Source organism: Mycetomoellerius zeteki, unplaced genomic scaffold, assembly GCF_001594055.1.
Source record: "Mycetomoellerius zeteki isolate Tzet28-1 unplaced genomic scaffold, Tzet1.0 scaffold433, whole genome shotgun sequence".
Lineage (NCBI taxonomy): Eukaryota > Metazoa > Arthropoda > Insecta > Hymenoptera > Formicidae > Mycetomoellerius > Mycetomoellerius zeteki.
In genome coordinates, this window is record NW_017257428.1 from 1530727 (window position 1) to 1549332 (window position 18606).

An 18606-nucleotide genomic window follows, 5' to 3' on the forward strand; every position below is an offset into this window, starting at 1 on the left:
TACTGATTATTAGGGGAGACAAGGAGAGTCTTCGCCTATTTTTACAAATGTTTTAAAAAAAAATGCGATCTCATCATTTCGTTTCTTCAAATTCTCTTTATTTACAAATGGTATGCAAGAAAAATCAACGTATCATTTTTCGCTTATGACGTCACGATTCAATATGGCTGAAGTGACTACTCAGGAGCCTTAAAAGAGATATAAAAAAAAACGAATTTTTAGAAATTTGAGGAAAAGCTAAAGATGCTTATTTTTTGACAAGGAAATATATTGTTCTGTATATTACAAGACACCCTTATATATATGTAAGGTATCTAGGAAAGCGAATGTAAGAGTTCGTTCTCTCTTGATTTTTTTATACACTATATATAACAATATCTTCAAAACATTTCGTAAACAGAATTTATTGTATATTTTTAAATACGAAAAACATTAATACATGGAAGATGATGATTTTATAAATGTTTCTATGTTATTTTTATTATGTACAAATGCTTAAAATATGCTTGGAACATCTTAAAATATGTACAGAATTACTACACTTGCATACATAATATGCAACGCGCGAGATATTTAAACGATAATTATAAATACGATGCCTTTGAAAAAGATGATTTCTATTACAATGACAAAAGGATATCTAATAAATGTTGAGAAAAATGTTGTTAAAGAAACTGTAAAACATTAATGTCTATTAATAATATTATTTAAAGTGTGATGAGCTTCACAGATATTATACACTCGAGATTTATGCTTGCATTTCGATTACCATCATCAGATCTTTCATCATTGAAAGTTTTTATTAGAATGCAACGAGGAAAATAACTTTAATATATAAATACATTTGAAAATCAAGAGAATTTGTCATAGAATTCCATTATAACTGCAAGTAATATGTGCAAGTAACATTATTACTGCAAATATGCAAGATTAGATAATCACTTTTACGATCAATTGAATTTTGCATAAGAGAAAATGATCGTATCGTATAAAAATTGTTATAATATTTATCTAATTAAATATACGCATTTTCGACACTATACCTTTAAAAAAAATTTTTTCTTAATTTTATTTCTTCATTAAAAAGAAAATCATCTTTTTCAGAGATATGTACCTTGTATAAATTATCGAAAAATCTTAATCAGAAATGCACCAAGCTTATGCAAAGAATTCTCTCATAAAAATGTTCCAAAGACTAGAGTAAACATAAATTAATGATTAAAAAAAGCTAAGTTTACTCTATTCTTATTTTAGATCATTCTTTGAAGATTTATTGTAGAGATCTCGAGGAATCATTCCTATTTGTCGCAATTGCATTAATCCGAATTCAATAACCATCTAATGTTTTTACCATCGGAATAACTCGTCCGTAATTATGTCCCTGATCTCGCATAGGAACTCATCGAAGGCATTAGTGGTATAGAAATCATGGAACGTCCGCATCGTTTCACTCCACGACATTTTTGTGGTCAGAAATTTCTTTACACAAAAATACCTAAACTCATGGCAAGAGTGTTTCCTTGCCCAGCACCAGGCTCGATAGAAGGTCTCATGATTGAGCTTGTTTATAGAAGTCTCGGTTAACAACTCTATCAAGAAATTCGGCATAAGAAAATAATCGGCTAGTAGCACAGCCTCTAATAGCGACTCAATGCTTCGATTCTTGAACCTGTCATCGTTCGTCGCTAATATCAACGTTTTCAGGGCATTGCGTGACATGTTTCTCAGTTGAATTAGTTTCTTGTTCGATTCCCTGAAGTGACCCTCCAACATAGCGGAAAAGACTGGCGAGTAATGACACAGTGTTTGTCTGCAAGCTTTAACGGTCGAGCCATCATCCAGCTCCAATATCACTATCGATGATAACTCTGTCGATGGTTTCATATTACGATATATTTCGATGGCATTTGTATCTGTATTATCAGTGATCGAGTTCGAATCGTTCGAATAAAACGCTTTCGCCAATTGACAAATCGACCAAATCGCCCGCTTGTGTAATTTATGTGACGAGTCCGCCAACAAACGAAATATTAGCTGCATTCCATCATGCTTTTTCAGCAAGCATCTCAGGGTGCAATGCCTCTTAATGAGAAATGGTATTGACACCGCGGTCAATAGTTTGTAATCTTCTTCGCCGCGCAGTAATAGAAATGATAGTTGTCCAGTGGCACCACCAGTATCTGCCACTATGCGTAAATGTTGCATGCACTCTTCCGCTTCCGGCAGAGTTTGTATCTCGAACACAAACCCTTGTTTTACTAATGGTATGAAATATTCCGCATTCCTAGACAAACATAAATGTAATACGAATGAAACTTTTTTAAAACAAAGAATAAAAATGCAAAAAAATTAATTGTGTAAATACGAGGTTCATAATTTAAAAAATCTTACCCTATGATCTTTATCAATATTTTGAGAGCAGTGCCTTTTAGGATATTTTGCTTTTTTGTATATTTTATGTAATCCATCAGTGATTTGATGGTCATGGATTCGGCCAGTTTGTCGATAGGCTTAGAAGAAAAGCTCAATTTACTCATTAATAATAATGTATAATATTCGCAAGCACTCGTTTCCGAAAACGTCTCAGAGTTAAGAGAGGAAGAATCGGAATCAGCTTCGACAGTTGTCGGTGATTTGTAACTTTTAGGGGAAGTAGCTTCTTCTTCTACAGCAACAGAATGTGTGGAAGCATTAATTTAGACGAATAATTTGAATCTAAATATACTTTGTTCAAGATTTTAATTACAATAGATCATGTAACAGAATAAAAAAAATTGTATCAATGGTATTAAAGAAAAATAATGTACCTTCATCGTTATCGCATTCCTTATCGCTGTAGACCGGACTGTAAACATCATCTTTGAGATCATCAATTTCTGTACTGAAATCGAAATAAGGTGGCAAGGGTGGTGTGCTAGGTGGCGTTGAGGAAGAGGCACTTGTAGCACTTCTTGGACTCCAATCATCACGGTAAAGATCCATACTGTATCTGCAAATTTCAAAATAAATCATTAATTCCAATATGAAAGACAAATTAATTGCTCAATATATGTCAAATCAAGATTCTGATGTCACATATTATAAATATATGCATTATGTAATCTATTTTACCTCGAACTGGGGTACTTAGAAGGCCTTTTGTCATAATCATCGATCAGATAATCGCTGGAACGTTTTCTAGATGTGCTACTTCTCTCACTGTTCTTAGCTACAAAATTCGTCAGTTTCGCTACGAGGACCTCTAATATGCCATGTCTCGTCAGAATGTCAAGGCCGATTTCGTCGTGGATGAATAGTGTGAGAGCTTTCAACAAATTAGGATGGTAACATTCGTACTCGGATTTGTTCAACAATGACAGGATAACCTGTAATCCATTGTTCAGTCTGATTCTATCTCGGTTTACTGATTCTCGACAAAACAAACATATGCTCAACAATATCTCCTTGCAAATAAAATTGGAGTTAGTGTCTGTCACTATTATCAGAGCTATGAGTTCTTTAACTATGCCAGAAACACCTAGACACAATCGACATTCCGCTATCTGACAGAGAGTATAAAGGCATTTGATAGCCATCTTATTGTTTCTTGCGCAGCAACGCATAAGACACTTGTAGCCCCACATGTCTTTGTCGACATGCATCTGATTGCCGCATCGCGGATCTAAAGTATCGAGAAATATACACATGGCCTTCAAGCACGCATCCATAAGCTTGCCATACTTAGGATCTACACTGGATCTCTCTTCGGCCATAACGAATAATTGAGCAACCAGCTTGACAATTTCCAATTCTATCATCGTATCCCTAATGTTTTTGTAAACGTTCCAGATATTTCTACAAATGTAATTAAAATAGATAATTGTGTAACATAAAATGTATAAAATTTATAATATAGTTGAATAAAAAAAAGAAATTACTATAGAATTAAGAACGTACCTTACAGCTCTGATAGCCATGCAATAAGTTTGTACATCGGTTTTTGATGTTAGGAGTGCCACAAGTGCTTTCATTACTCCAGCATCGCATAATTCTTTGGCGTGCCAGCTACATTCAGATAAGTTACTGACGAGCCTGCAAGCACGACAGTGCAGCATGGCATTCAGCTCGAGGTTTTCTAATATGAGCACTATGTTGAATCTTATTTTGCTGTTTCTTACCTAAAATTTTATGTTTTATTAAATTATAATGTACAGATTTCAAAACTTAAATTACTTCAGTAATTAATAATTCTCTTCAGTTTTTTTTGCTAATATAATAATGTAATGCTCACACTATGTGAAATAATTGTGTTTATAATAGTGATCTGTGTTTATCGAATCTTTTCTAAGATGTATGTTCTATAGCTGTACATTATTATCTTTTCTGCATATGCTTAGAATAAATCTCGGAATAAATACATAATCACAAAGTCAAAGAAAATGAAGAATATAGGAGGTGCAACTGTATAACAGATCAAAGATTTCAGTCCATTGTTACTCCAATTGCTCAGAGGAAAGAGGACATCATACATCGGATGTCTCTGATAAAAAAGTATTTAATCAATTTATAGTCGTATTATTTTCTTTCAAGAATCTGTTATTAAGAAACATTCGGTTGGCTTTGAGATATATATGTACACACACACAAAATCAATAAAAATAGAAGCACACAAAAATATACTAGTAAAAATATTATTAAGTTTCATTATAAAATTTAAATTGCAATATATATATAGCTATATATATCATAAATTATGTTAATATTGTTAATTAAAGCAGCACTGTATTATTATTTTATTCTATCTCTATTCTCTATCTTCTATCTTAATATGGTATGGTATCTCTTTGTATTCTTTTATCTATTTTGTAAACATATTTGTATTAGTATTATTATTAATATAATATATATATATATATATATACATCAAATATATTTTTGCTAAATGCATAAGAAATTAATTTTAAAAAATTATATAGAATCATTAGTATATTACTGTACGTTGTATTTCCTATAATCCTATATAGTAGCTTGTAATGCATTGCCCTAATATAATCCATATTATGAATCAATTGAATACTCCTAAAGTGACAGTTCTCTTCCTGCACTTCTATTCACATTTATCACATGATATACGAGCATATTAGAGCAAGAGAAAGCAAATGTAAAACAGAGTATGTGTGTGCAATGATATCCTCTCCCCTCTGAGCAATTAGAATAACAGTTGGGACTGAAATCTTTAATCTGTTGTACAGCTACACCTCCTCTATTCTTCATTTCATTTCTTTGACTTATGCATTTATTCTGAGCACAGAAAAGATAATGTACAACTATAGAACATACTTCTTAGAATATTAGCAAGGAAACCAAAGAGAATTATTAATTGTTGAAGTGACTTAACAAGTTATCTGTGTGTATTCAATAAGTTTTACATCTCTTATGTATATATCGCAATAGAATTTTCATTATCATAAGGTTCTAATAATAAAATATTATATAATACAAAGAAAAAATAAAATTATATCTTCATAGGTTTTGAATAACACTTTTAATTTTACACATTAACTATTATCACTCAAATTCACTTATCATTCAAGTCAAAAGTGTTGTTCCATCATTAGTTACTCTCTGAATCCTAAGAAACATAGAATATTTATGTCGATTTGTGTCACTAACGTCCGTTTCTATCAATGTAGTTTAATTTTAGTCTTGGTTCAATTAACTCTTGATCTTTTTCTTGTTCTAAGAATTAGAAAAAGATAAATAGTAAGTTGAACTGAAATTAAAATTAATCTACTTTGGGGTAGAAACAGGCATACACTCATAGTACACAATGAATCATTACATCTTTGTTATTTGCTAATGTTAAACAAAGATGAAATGATCCCTGTTGCATTATAGCCATGTTTAGATATGCCAGTACTGAAAATTTATAATTCATGTATCGTACACTATAGATTTTTACTGGCAACGTATATCCGAATATGGCCTACATCTCTTGCTAGAAAGCACTATTATGGTGAATTCGGTCATTCGCACTACACTGGATTAATGCACATTAAAGGTTGCTTTGTATAAAGTATCTAAATATAGTAATTATAATTAACTTTGATAATGAAATAATACATGTATATTTTGTTAGACAATATTATTATTAAGTACTTAATCCTTTAAAATATTTATATACTTTGCAGTTAACGTTGCTAATTTCATGTATAGCTTTTAGTAGACATAAAATAATCTAGTATAATGCAAGAGTAACCGAATTCGCTATTTGTGATTCAAGTCGTCACAAACGTTATTCCATTTTTTTTAATACTCAGAGAATAAAAAAGATAAAAAGACACTTGTGTCACCAAATGGAAAGCACCTTTTATTAATGAATTTAATCACTCACACTGGATCAGTACACGTTAAAGACTGCTTTATATAAAGTGCAGTGGCATAATCAACTTTGACAATAAACATGTATACTCTCTATTATATAATGTGACGATGTTGTTATTGGGTATACAATTGTTTAAAATATTCGTATATGCTTTTACATTCAATTTTGTTAATTTCACGTACATAATAGCTTTTAGTAAGCACTAATCTATTGTAAAATGCAAGCGATCAACTTTTCTTCTTTCTTGGCATTTAACAACAACAGACAGAATGACACTTATGTCACCAAACAGAAAACACCAGGGGAGAGGAGCGAAAGGGGCATACCTTCTCCCTGACGTCGTCGTTCATGCAAGCATCCGCGAGTATGCTCAGACTCCTGTCGACGATCCTCTGATTCTCACAGCGTAGGAGTCGGACGAGAACGTCGAGGCAATTGCTTCGTTTAATAAACTCCATGCAGCGATTCGGATCGTTTTTGAGCTGGTCGAGACAAGTGATGATTCCGCGGTGGTTACCCGCACAGAAGTACCTCACCAGCGTCGACTCGTCTGGCTGAGTCTTCTGCAGTGACATCGCGGAATCCTGGTGGCGCGACGCCGACGAGAATCGGGCGGACGTATGCGAGCTGCGTGACATTTGTCAAAATCGCATCGCCCTATGCACGCGAAGGGAGAGGACACGACGCGCACATTCCTGTCATCGTTCTGCGACTTCTGCGTCGAGTGCCGTGGACACCGATCATGTAATCCCAAACGGAATTCCTCGTTCTCCGCCGCCCTTCGTTCATTCCGATTCCTCTTTCACGATTCGCGAAGCGATCAACATGATCCCACAAAACGTCGAGGAAACGTGACGTTTCTCTCTTCACTTTTCACATTTCCGCTTATCAAGGAAAATTACATTTCGCCGCTCAGTCGGGGACAATCGCGAAATCACGCAAAATGGAGTCAGAAACAGAAGGTTTCTTCTTCTTCCGTTCGGATGGCTCTCGTTCTCACACCGGAAATTGACGTCAGACGTGACCAATCGTAATTTAATGCATGAATTAAACTCGGCAGAAACTTTTAAAAGTGTTAGATGCAACACTCGGACCGAAGCAAGAACACGTCCACTCCGGTCGAGACATCTAACAAAACTCCATTCATGTATTTAACGTCATTGTTGGTTATTGTGTTGGTGTAATAAATTCCGCAGAGGTTCGTACGCTACTGCGCATCGCAGTGCGCATGCGTGCGAGACGACCACGTGACTGACATGATTCGTTTTCTAATGCGTAGAATGTTCCGAAATATTAAGAGCAGGGCTGGGTAATCATTTAAAATGCCAAATATAAAATACTTAAAAAAATGTATTTAAAATGTATATAAAATGTTTTTCGAATCCACTTTATATGTAAAATGGGTAAATAGATATTTTAAATAGTTTTCAAATACAGAATGGTTTTCCCTACATACATTTTAATATACATTTTTTTAAGTATTTTACATTTAGCATTTTAAATAGAATTACATTTTAAATGGCATTTTAAATGTAAAAATACCCAGCCCTGATTAAGAGGATCCTAAAGCCGTCTGTATTACCGATTAAATCGTAATTTTTGTATAACAAATACTTTTTTCTTCTTTCACAGATTTAAAAATCCTTTTCCAGGATTAAAGTATACACATTAATACGTGTTTGTGAGATGGAATTTATGCCACGTTCTCTTTACAAATTGACGTATAAGAGAGAAAGAGCGCAAGATTTGTTAATTGAAATTTTATTTAGAAATGACAATTAGCACATATATCCAAAATCGGAACATATAAGACGTTTTCCTATAGAAATCTAATTTAATACTGGCATTTACTTATTTTAAATATTAAAAGTACTAAAAAAACAAGTGCTTTTACTCAAAATAAGTAATTAATTATTACTTTTTACTATTAAATTATTAGAGGAGAAGGTGGTATTATGTATATATTGTGGCCTCCCTTAATATCTCTGCTATTATACAGTGAATCCTAATGATTACTTATGGAATTATTAGTTCAGTTGCTCGCCGTTACACCATGACGCTAATATTATCAATACTCAATAGCTAGCACTTATTATAACGCATTTTTACTTTCAAGTATTTCGAAACGTTTCTGAGATATACTTTAACATTTAATTACATCTACTTTCTCATTTTTCTTAAACTTGAGCGATCATCACATGAATATATGTATTTTTGAGTGTGTTATTTGCTATTTAACATTTTATTTGACTGTATATATTTTGAGTTATGCAAATTTAAACAATACCATGGCATTTTGCTAATGTGGCCTTCTATGGATATTGATTATTCGCGATCTCTTTTTTGAGGTTTTCATATCAAAATAATTATTTGATAATCGATTGTAGCTCTACTGTTAATCTATAGTTTATATTACGTGTACTATTTTAAATATTGAGATTTTTAGTATTGAGTAGCTTATATGCAGAAGTTATATGAATGTATATACAATTCATTTGCATACATTTTAAAATGTTGAACTTTTTTGTTAATTTTGTAACCAAATACTGTTTTCTAAACAAAACTAATATTTTAAGGCTATTTTTATGGAAGGCCATATTATCACCCATCTTTTTCTTCGAGTCATTATGCAATGTCGCCACATTTTTGTTAATAGTATCCTAAGTAATAAATATTTCGTAACTTTGAGCCCACAATCGATTCAACAACATTTTAACGAATGTAATTGTCAAGTTTTAAACTTAAATATTGATTATTAACAAAGCTATTGCGTAAAATGTAACTGTGATGCCATAATACCGCCTTCTCACTCTTTTACTTTTTATTAAATTTCTAAGCGTCACAATTTTGAACATGTGTGCTATTGGGAAATTATTTACCTAATTAATATAATGGTTAATTACCATAATATTTTTCTAGTATAGGAGTAAAGACGAATTTTAATGTATAATAGAACTAATGTATAATGGCACTGAATAAATGAGTTGATATATTCTTTGTCTTCAGTTATTTGCAATTAAATTCAGTAACAATACATTAATTAAAAAGAACAATAAAATCGCAGTTTTAAATAAAAAAATCAAATATCATCGGGTTTGTAAATCAGTAAATATATTTTATACATACATTACGAAACATCAGGAAACATTATGCTGTTAGTAATAATTAATTATATAATTAATATCCCATACAGCATAAATCATTGCAGCAACGTTTCAGTAATAATGTAGTAACATTGCAAACGTTGCAGCAATATTGTTGCAAGCTTCTGTGTGGTATAGGGGATCCCAAGTAGAACACAGAAGTCACGAGGACATCATCATGACCTCATTCGTCACTTATAAGTCAATTTTTAGGTATCAAATGACGTTCTGTGATACCATTATGACTTAATTATGACTCCGTGTTCTACCTGGGATATTACAGGTTAAAATAATAGTGTAAATGATAGGTTTGTTGCGTCGCAAGCTCCAACATGCTCCAACATGCTTCTACCATGGCTCCTACTCATTCTATCAAGCGCATTGGAGTGAGTAAGAGCTATAATAGGAGCATATTGGAAGCATTTTGGAGGACGCGACGCGAACAAACCTTTTAAGTCGCGCGAATTTCCATCATTTTCCATAGAATTGTCGGTCTTTAATAGCGATACTTTTCGATAGCTCGATTAATTTGGATTGATCGCGGAACCTGCTTGGTGAACGAAATACGAATTCGCAATGCCTTTGTGAACGCCGACGAGCGTATTGTAGGCGTGGTCAGTGAACCACACCACTCGGCGTAGGCCAATCGCGTGACGTCACGTCACGTGTGGCCTCTCATGTTATCGCGTGGGTATTATCGCTGTGCAGCCGGTGCCTTGTATAGTTGTGATGTGTGTATACGTCTTTCCTTCTCTCCTTATCCCCATTCTCTCTGTTCCTCGTCAACGCGCTTGGTATGCTTAATCCGGAACGAACAGCTGTTGTTCGCACGATGACAGTATACGATCGACCGTCGTAGCACGTGTATCGTTTCGCGCATCTTGAAAGATACGTCGATATACATTACGCACGAGATCAAAAGTTCTGGAGAAAGAAAACGTATATATCCCGCGCTTTTCTCCTCTGTCACGTTAAACACATATATACACACACACACACATACACACACACGCAACACCCTACACACGGGAGTGACGGAATCCCCGTGATCGGCCGCGATTTTTCGCGGTTAAGGCGAAACATTGTAAACTGCGTAATCGTTCCGTGAAAGAAATTGTGACTTGAGAAACTTCTGGAGCGAGCAAACCGTCGGAAAGGAAGGAACGTCGTGGAAAACAATCCGAAAGGTGTCACCGTCGCGTTAATAGGTTAAAACGATAGGACAACATGAATCTATCGTTCGCTGGCTGCGGCTTCCTCGGTATCTATCACGTCGGCGTGGCGGTTTGCTTCAAAAAGTACGCGCCACACTTATTGCTGGACAAGATAAGCGGCGCGTCCGCGGGCGCTATCGCCGCGTGCTGCTTGCTCTGCGATCTACCCCTGGGTGAGTGAACTCTCATCTCCCTCTTCCCTGTTTGCTTAATTATGCGCTGTTAAATTAATACATAATGAATTTTACCTAGCTTGAGTTATTTTTAATCATTTCTATAGGTCGCCACTGCTCCGCTCAATACGACGTTAATTTAACTGAAACGCAATGGCGTTAAGTAATTTAACTCAAGAAAATGAAGTTAAATTTATTTAATTCAAGAAAATGTGTATTAGATTTGATTAAAATTTAGTTTATTATCTACTAAGGGTATACGTTAATATGGACATTGTTTACTTTTAAATTAACTACAGGAAGGATTGATTTACATTTTGACGCACATATGCTTGTTAAATAATAAAGTGTTATTTGATTCAAGGGATTGGGTTATCTCTCATTGTTCCTTTGATAACTATCTGTGTATGAAATAATTTTCATCCGACGATTTCGGAGGAGTCTTTGTGAATAGAGCGCGTGCAAAATTAATTGGATTGATCGCACGTGTCCCACATCCATTATTATTCTATCATAATATTTTTCTTCGTGAAATCTTCTTGTTGATTCCTGTTAACAGGAGTATCAAAGAAAATCTAGAACGAGCAGCTTCCTCTGCAAAAAAGAATATTAACTGTTACAAAATATTAATGTTTTTAAATATTAAACAATTAATATTATACTTTTAATATTGTTTTAATTTTTAAAAAAGAATCTTCGATAAATCAATATCTTTCAAAGCTTCGAGTCTTCGAAATTATCAAAAGTAATCAGTTCTACTTCGAATTCCACATTTTTTTTCTTCTCCCTAGTCTTCTCTTTAGTTAAACTTTTCAAAAATTTACAGGTTATAAATTGCTTTTTTCTTCTTTTTCTTTACTCTTTTGTCAATTCTCCGTCATTCTGAGTATCATACTTTCTTTCTTTTCTCTAATTTTTTTCTTTATTTAAAATATTTAAATCATAATTATAATACATAACAATAACTCAACATTTCAAGAAACATTTTTTGTGAATTGTCACAATGTCGAATCAGAATTTTCAATTAATTCAATCAGACATTTTTCTTAGTGTAGCTCTCTGACATTTAATTATCTGATGAGATATTCTGAATTACTTCATTCCGATAATTTTTTTAAGAATTGATGGCGTTCATCCTGCGTTACATAATCTTAACATCTAAAGTCGTGAACTTTTATATTTGATAAATTGTTATCGTACACTGAGAAAAATGTCTTGTTGAAAATGAATAAATAAAAAAATCAGAAAAATCTGATTACATCAATCAGAATTCCGGTTACACAACTAAAATTTTAGTAGATTTAACCAGAAAATTCTGATTGGTTTATTTTCAATCAGAATTCTAATTAATCCAACCAGACATTTTTCTCCGCATATCTGAAAATTGATTACTAAAAAGTTTTGTAATTATCTGAATAATACAGCGTTCGCGAGCTTGCCGTAGTTAAATGAAACTTACTCATTATTGCACAAGAGGGGTTCGGCGAAATCGCGAGATGTATGGATTTATTATTATTCCGCCTATAATTCATTTGTTACCGCGATAACGAGAGCGACTAATTAGCGCGCGACGCGGTAAATTTGTAATCGCTGCCTTTTTCCATATTTGTCACGCTCGTCGAGATTGCTCGCACGGGTTACAAATTTTATTAAATATGCGCGGGCGATTATCGTGGAACAAATTAAGATTGCTCACGTGTTTATCAGGTGTGATATTCGCGTGATCGCTAAACGTGATTATTAATTTGCAGGGAAATCAATAATGTAAGAAAAAGATGCATAAAATATGCAATTGAAGAAAATCAATTATATAAAAAGAAGATAAAAAAAATATACCGAAATGTTTCGTACGAATAATTATAATTTCATGTTGATATGTAAATTGCAAAAACTTTATTTTTTAATTAAAAAATTATGTTTTAATAAAAATTTAGTTATTCTAACCAATTTTCAAATTTGATTATTCTAACCAAATTTTTATTGGAACAACACAATTTTTTAATTAAAGAATAAAAAAATTTTTGTAATTCACGCATCAACAAAATTATGGTTATTCATAGAAAACGTTTCTTTCAGTATTACATTTCCTTGAAAAATAAACAATATATTGCAACATTCCGGGGAATGAAGTTTTATCATTTATGTCGCAAGTTTTTATCTATGAAAAAAATGCTTGTTCAACATGCAAGAAACTATTTTTGAAATATCTAAAAATTTAGCTGAATATAGATTTAAAAATAAATTTTGTTGGACCATCAAAATAACTATATATATAGATCAAGCTGGTAAAATGTCAATTGCAACATTGCTCATTGTACTTGAGAGTTTCCAATATACATAATATATATATTATTTTGATGGTCCAACAAAATTATTTTTTCAAATCTATATCTACTTTTTTTTAGATATTTCACCAAAATCGTTTTTTTCCGTGTATTTAACATATGCGTGTAAACAGAAGGAAAAAAGATTATTTAAATAATTTTTTAAAGGTTATTTTTAATGGACTATTAAAATAATTTTTTTAAGGCTATTTAAATAATTGTTTAAATATTTTAAATAGCTTTAAAAGGCTTTTTAAAAAAGCTTTTTATTATTTTAAATAGCCCTTTAAATTTAATTATAGTAGATGGTTATTTTAAATAGCTATTTTAATAAATATTTTTAAATTTTTAACAACTTTGGATAAAAATTAAAAAAAATAAAATAGGCTGTTGTAAAATAAATCTAATAAGATAAAATATGAAAAAAGATACGACAGCTTATCTTCTAAGGATTTCTGTCATAGATCTGAATAACAAATTCACTCCTATATTTCATTTCGTTATAATAATATTATGTTACATGGCACGTGTTATTTATTATCGATAAATATGCACAGTGTAAACACGACGATAAAGTGACAATTATACTGCAATAAGTACCTTTAGAAACTTCGATCAATGCGTGACTTATCTCTGACATGCTTTCACAACTACTGAAATAGTTCGCAAAATATTACGTAAGCGTCATCATCCTTAATAAACATTGGTTTTGTGTAAATAGGTCGCATGCCTAGCAGTGCGTCCGGGGTTCGCGGGATGCTGGTAACGCGTGGTTTATCGCATGAGTATTTTGTTTCTCCGCAAAGCTAAATGTGTTGTCTTTCATTATCACGAGAAGCAGGATAAACACAAACAGCACGACCGTGTGCTCTCATATCTGTTATTTCGTACTATTATGTATTCGCAATGACACATTACGCTGAAATCCGTGTTTTAACTCCAATTTTATCGTGGATTTCCAGTATTTTTACATGAAATATTTGGTTGAAAATGAACAAACCAGAAGATTAAATCAATTAGTTATCTCAATTAGAATTTTCTGGTTAAATCTACTAAAATTATAGTTGAAATAACTGGAATTTTGATTGACTTAATCTTCTGTTTTGTTCATTTTTAATCAAACATTTTGCTTAATGTAACTAGAAATCTGAAAGGAATGGGATTAAACTTTTTATTATTTTTATATACGATACAAATATATGTACATGTAAGATAAAAATAAATAAATCTGTCTCATAACTTTATTTAATATTCTTATTTATTGTTTATTTTTCATCTATTTTTCAATCGTTCTCTTATTTGCACAGATGACATAAATTTATTAATAAAAATTCTGCATTTGAAAATCGAAGCATACACTGTTTGTGAAATCCTTCCTTTACATGTAAATGAAGCTCATGATTATGAATGAAATTAAAAGTAATGAATGATTTAACACTGAAAACTAAGTTACAGTAGTTACTTGAATGTACTGAACGTGTACATTAAATTTCATAAAATTTTATGTAAAGTACGTTAAATTTCATAAAGTTTCGTGAAAGATACATTAAATTTAATATAATGTCATGAAATTAAATTTAAATTGTGTAACTTAAAAGTACATTAAATTTTATGAAATTTTGAATAATGTACGCAAGAGCCGAGATGTTGAACAATGTTTTGTTTAAATTGCACAAAGTGTCTACGCATAACGTTATACATATGTATGTACAACGCAACGAGCTTATTATAAATTATTTTCTTGATGCGGATGCGAGTGTAATGGCGAGGTCAAGCGTCGCTGCACTCAGCGTCTGACGTAAGTCCTAATTACGAAGACGAATTACGCATACAGCAAACGTAATCTGAGCTCAATTAAACGAGACGCTGTTTGACGGGATGACGTATGATTCATTAATAAGATTTAACTCGACAAACTTTGGCATACTTGAAAAAACATAGTTTTTTTTGTCTTTCACTGAGCAACTGTGATTTATCCGAGGATCGATTCGCAAACAATATTACATCAATATTCTGTAAAAACGCTGCTTATCTATTTCTTAAAACGATGATTTTTAGGGGATCTTTAGCGATTCGTATAAAAAAAATTTATAGACTGATATAATATCGAGAGATTAATCGAGCGAATAATGTGTCAATGAATAAAATATAAAGCAACCAGAAGATTAAATATTTCAGAATTTTAATTAATTCTAAAATTTTTATGAATTTTTGAATTACGAAATTTTTATCACATTTTATATCAATCTTTTTAATTAGTAGAGGAGAAGGCGGTATTATGGCATCCCAGTTACATTTTACGCAATAGCTTTGTTAATAATCAATATTTAAGTTTAAAACTTGACAATTACATTCGTTAAAATGTTGTTGAATCGATTGTGGGCTCAAAGTTACGAAATATTTATTATTTAGGATACTATTAATAAAAATGTGGCGACATTGCATAATGACTCGAAGAAAAAAATGGGTTGTAATGTAGCCTTTCATAAAAGTAGCCTTAAAATATTAGTTTTGTTTAGAAAACAGTATTTGGTTACAAAATTAAAAAAAAAGTTAAATATTTTAAAATGTATGCAAATGAATGTATATACATTCACATAACTTCTGCATATAAGCTGCTCAGTACTAAAAATCTCAGTACTAAAAATAGTACACGTAATATAAACTATAGATTAACAGTAGAGCTACAATCGATTATAAAATAATTATTTTGATATGAAAACCTCAAAAAAGAGGTCGCGAGTAATCAATATCCATAGAAGGCCACATTAGCAAAATGCTATGGTATTGTTTAAATTTGCATAACTCAAAATATATACAGTCAAATAAAATGTTAAATAGCAAATAACACACTCAAAAATACATATATTCATGTGATGATACGCTCAAGTTTAAGAAAAATGAGAAAGCAGATGTAATTAAATGCTAAAGTGTATCTCAGAAACGTTTCGAAATACTTGAAAGTAAAAATGCGTTATAATAAGTGCTGGTTATTGAGTATTGGTAATATTAGCGTCATGGTGTAACGACGAGCTACTGAACTAATAATTCCATAAGTATATCATTAGGATTCGCTGTATAATAGCGGAGATATTACGGGAGGCCACAATATACACACTGGTCATAATACCACCTTCTACATTGAAAACATAATATTGTTGACATAACATCATTTTTTAGTATAACATTATAAATAAGTTTTTACCATTTAGTATGATTCTTTTTATGTTATTAGTGTTTATTGCATACTTAACTTTAATTGTTGGAACATAATTTGTCTCATAACTCTTTTCTGGTATCTTTGAACTCTTCTATTTGAATTTTTTAATCCATTGAGTTTTTTTCTATATTAATTTAATTCTTTAATTAATTATCGAATTAGTTAATTCTTGGACCAATTAACGAATTAATTCCCAGATTCGAAATCTTCGTAAATCGACGATTAAACATTTAAAGTAATTTACGCGCTGTTTGTTTATTGTCGCTTTCAAGCGTATTACTTTCATAGAATTCAGTCACGCGTTTCCGTTCTCGCGCAAACAAGGTCATATAGACAGGCTTGTTCATAACGTGACGTGCGTCGTACAACAAGTTAATCGGCTGAGACAAATATATTTTCGTGCCTTTATAAGTAGTAACGATCAAAATCATGCATGGTTATGCAACGCAAATCGGCAGGTAGAAAGGGTTAGACGTTATCTCTTGTCGGTTCTCTCGCCTAGATATTTCGGTGTCAGTGGAACTGGGTTACGACTGTATACGTTTATTATGGGAAAATTGTTGTACGACCGAGTAGTGGTCTTACAACATTTTTTACTGCGCTGACTCTTGCCAAGGAAGCGACAAGCAGATCCTTTCGTCTCGAGGTCAAGGCATTGTAGTTATCTGAAGTCGAAAACATATTTTTCTTGTTGAGGAAGATCTGACAAAAACGCTTCGGCATTTTATCCGGAGATTATATTAATAGATCGGCCGATTTGAATGTTAATCATGATATTAACGTTTTGAGATACGCGATACGAGATACTCATGGAAATCCTAAGTACACAGTCAGATATTTACTAGAATTGATGGATCACTTCGGCGATAAGTATCGATGATTCTCAAAATTTATTTACGCCCGGAGTTTATCTGTATACCACGATAAGGGCGTAATTGTATGCCATGATAAAAGCGATTTGGTTGTTTTTATCAGACAACAAGTTGATTACGCCCTACAATTTGTTGTCTGATAAGAGCAGCGGTTGAAATTACATCGCGCGGTGTTTGTCGATTACATAGTGGAAATAAAAACCTTGCTTGAAATTGATAAATCGTCGGAGGGAAGCAGGTGCAGGAAGTGCGAAATGTACCGCAATAAAACGCGATGAAAGAAAATGCGAGATGTGTGTTTCACATATTTTTTCCGCAATATCCCGTAAAATGACGAGAAATCTTAGTCGGTCAATGCCAACTAAGAGAGGAAGTAATTCAAATATTTCGCAAATGCGTTTTTGTTTAACATATGTGATATGCAATAGTAATGAGAAAAGACGACAAATCGTTTAATCACGATGGCGTATATTTCTTGGTTATTTTCCCGTCAGTAAATGCCGATTTGCAAATAACAAAACGCATAAATTGATAATTTATTGATAATTTACATTATTTTCGATGTCATTTTTATATTAGTTATTTTAATATGCGCTGCTGAATTGTACTTATAACAATATTTATTTTTATTTAAAATTTACAATAAAATTTATATTTTTCACCGAAAAATAGAATTGATGAATAACTATAAAGTTCTATTTATAGATTACCAACTAGAAATTAATTTGTGTTTGGTAGTCAGTGTATTAACAATTAAATAATTTTGTTTCCGACGTTACTTTTATAAGTAATGTAATTTATAATATATATACTAGTATACAGGGTGTTTCCAAATTAAATCGCAAAACTTTGGGAGCGTGTAGAGGAGTAAAAAACTAAGAAAAAAAGTCCTATAGACATATGCTCGTTTTTGCTCCGTTTCAGAGAAATCGAAAAAAAATGTTTACATTTCTTGCCATATCTAGCACCGACATATTTGATTACATTTTCCACTTTCTGTTATGAATTTGTCAGTCGCTCTTTGAAAGCCTTTAACAGTAGATGAATTTTGTCTTTTGCAATATGCCGCGTACGTATTCTAATAGTGAATATGCTGATATGGTTTTTGTATACGGTTTCTGCAACGGTAATGCTTTAAAGGCGGTGCGAGAATATGCACGACGATTTCCAAACAGAAGAGTGCCAAACCGAAGAGTGTTTATGTTGACATTTAATAGATTGCGAGAGACTGGATCATTTTCAATTCGACAAGAAAACAACCGATTTCAAGCAGCGTTACGAAGAGATTTGCAGGCA

The 18606-nt window shown here is 32.2% G+C and overlaps 2 protein-coding genes across 3 annotated transcripts in view; one reads left to right on the top strand and one right to left on the bottom strand.

Moving 5' to 3' along the window:
* Window positions 1-1136: 1136 nt before the first annotated feature.
* On the bottom strand, window positions 1137-7610 carry Rnb (BTB/POZ domain-containing protein Rnb). Its single transcript, XM_018454501.1, has 6 exons — window positions 6691-7610; window positions 3937-4157; window positions 3112-3834; window positions 2808-2989; window positions 2392-2665; window positions 1137-2284 (listed from the first exon to the last, which is right to left on the bottom strand). Exons 1-6 carry the CDS (start codon window positions 7000-7002, stop codon window positions 1348-1350), a joined length of 2649 nt encoding a protein of 882 aa, XP_018310003.1. The 5' UTR covers window positions 7003-7610; the 3' UTR covers window positions 1137-1347.
* A 2573-nt stretch (window positions 7611-10183) lies between these two features.
* Window positions 10184-18606, top strand: part of bmm (brummer) — a 21009-nt gene continuing 12586 nt past the window's right edge. For both annotated transcript variants that reach the window (XM_018454339.1, XM_018454340.1), the window contains exon 1: window positions 10184-10894. In XM_018454339.1, the coding sequence (XP_018309841.1) occupies window positions 10735-10894 (160 nt within the window). In that variant the 5' untranslated portion in view covers window positions 10184-10734. The remainder of the gene's footprint in view (window positions 10895-18606) is intronic.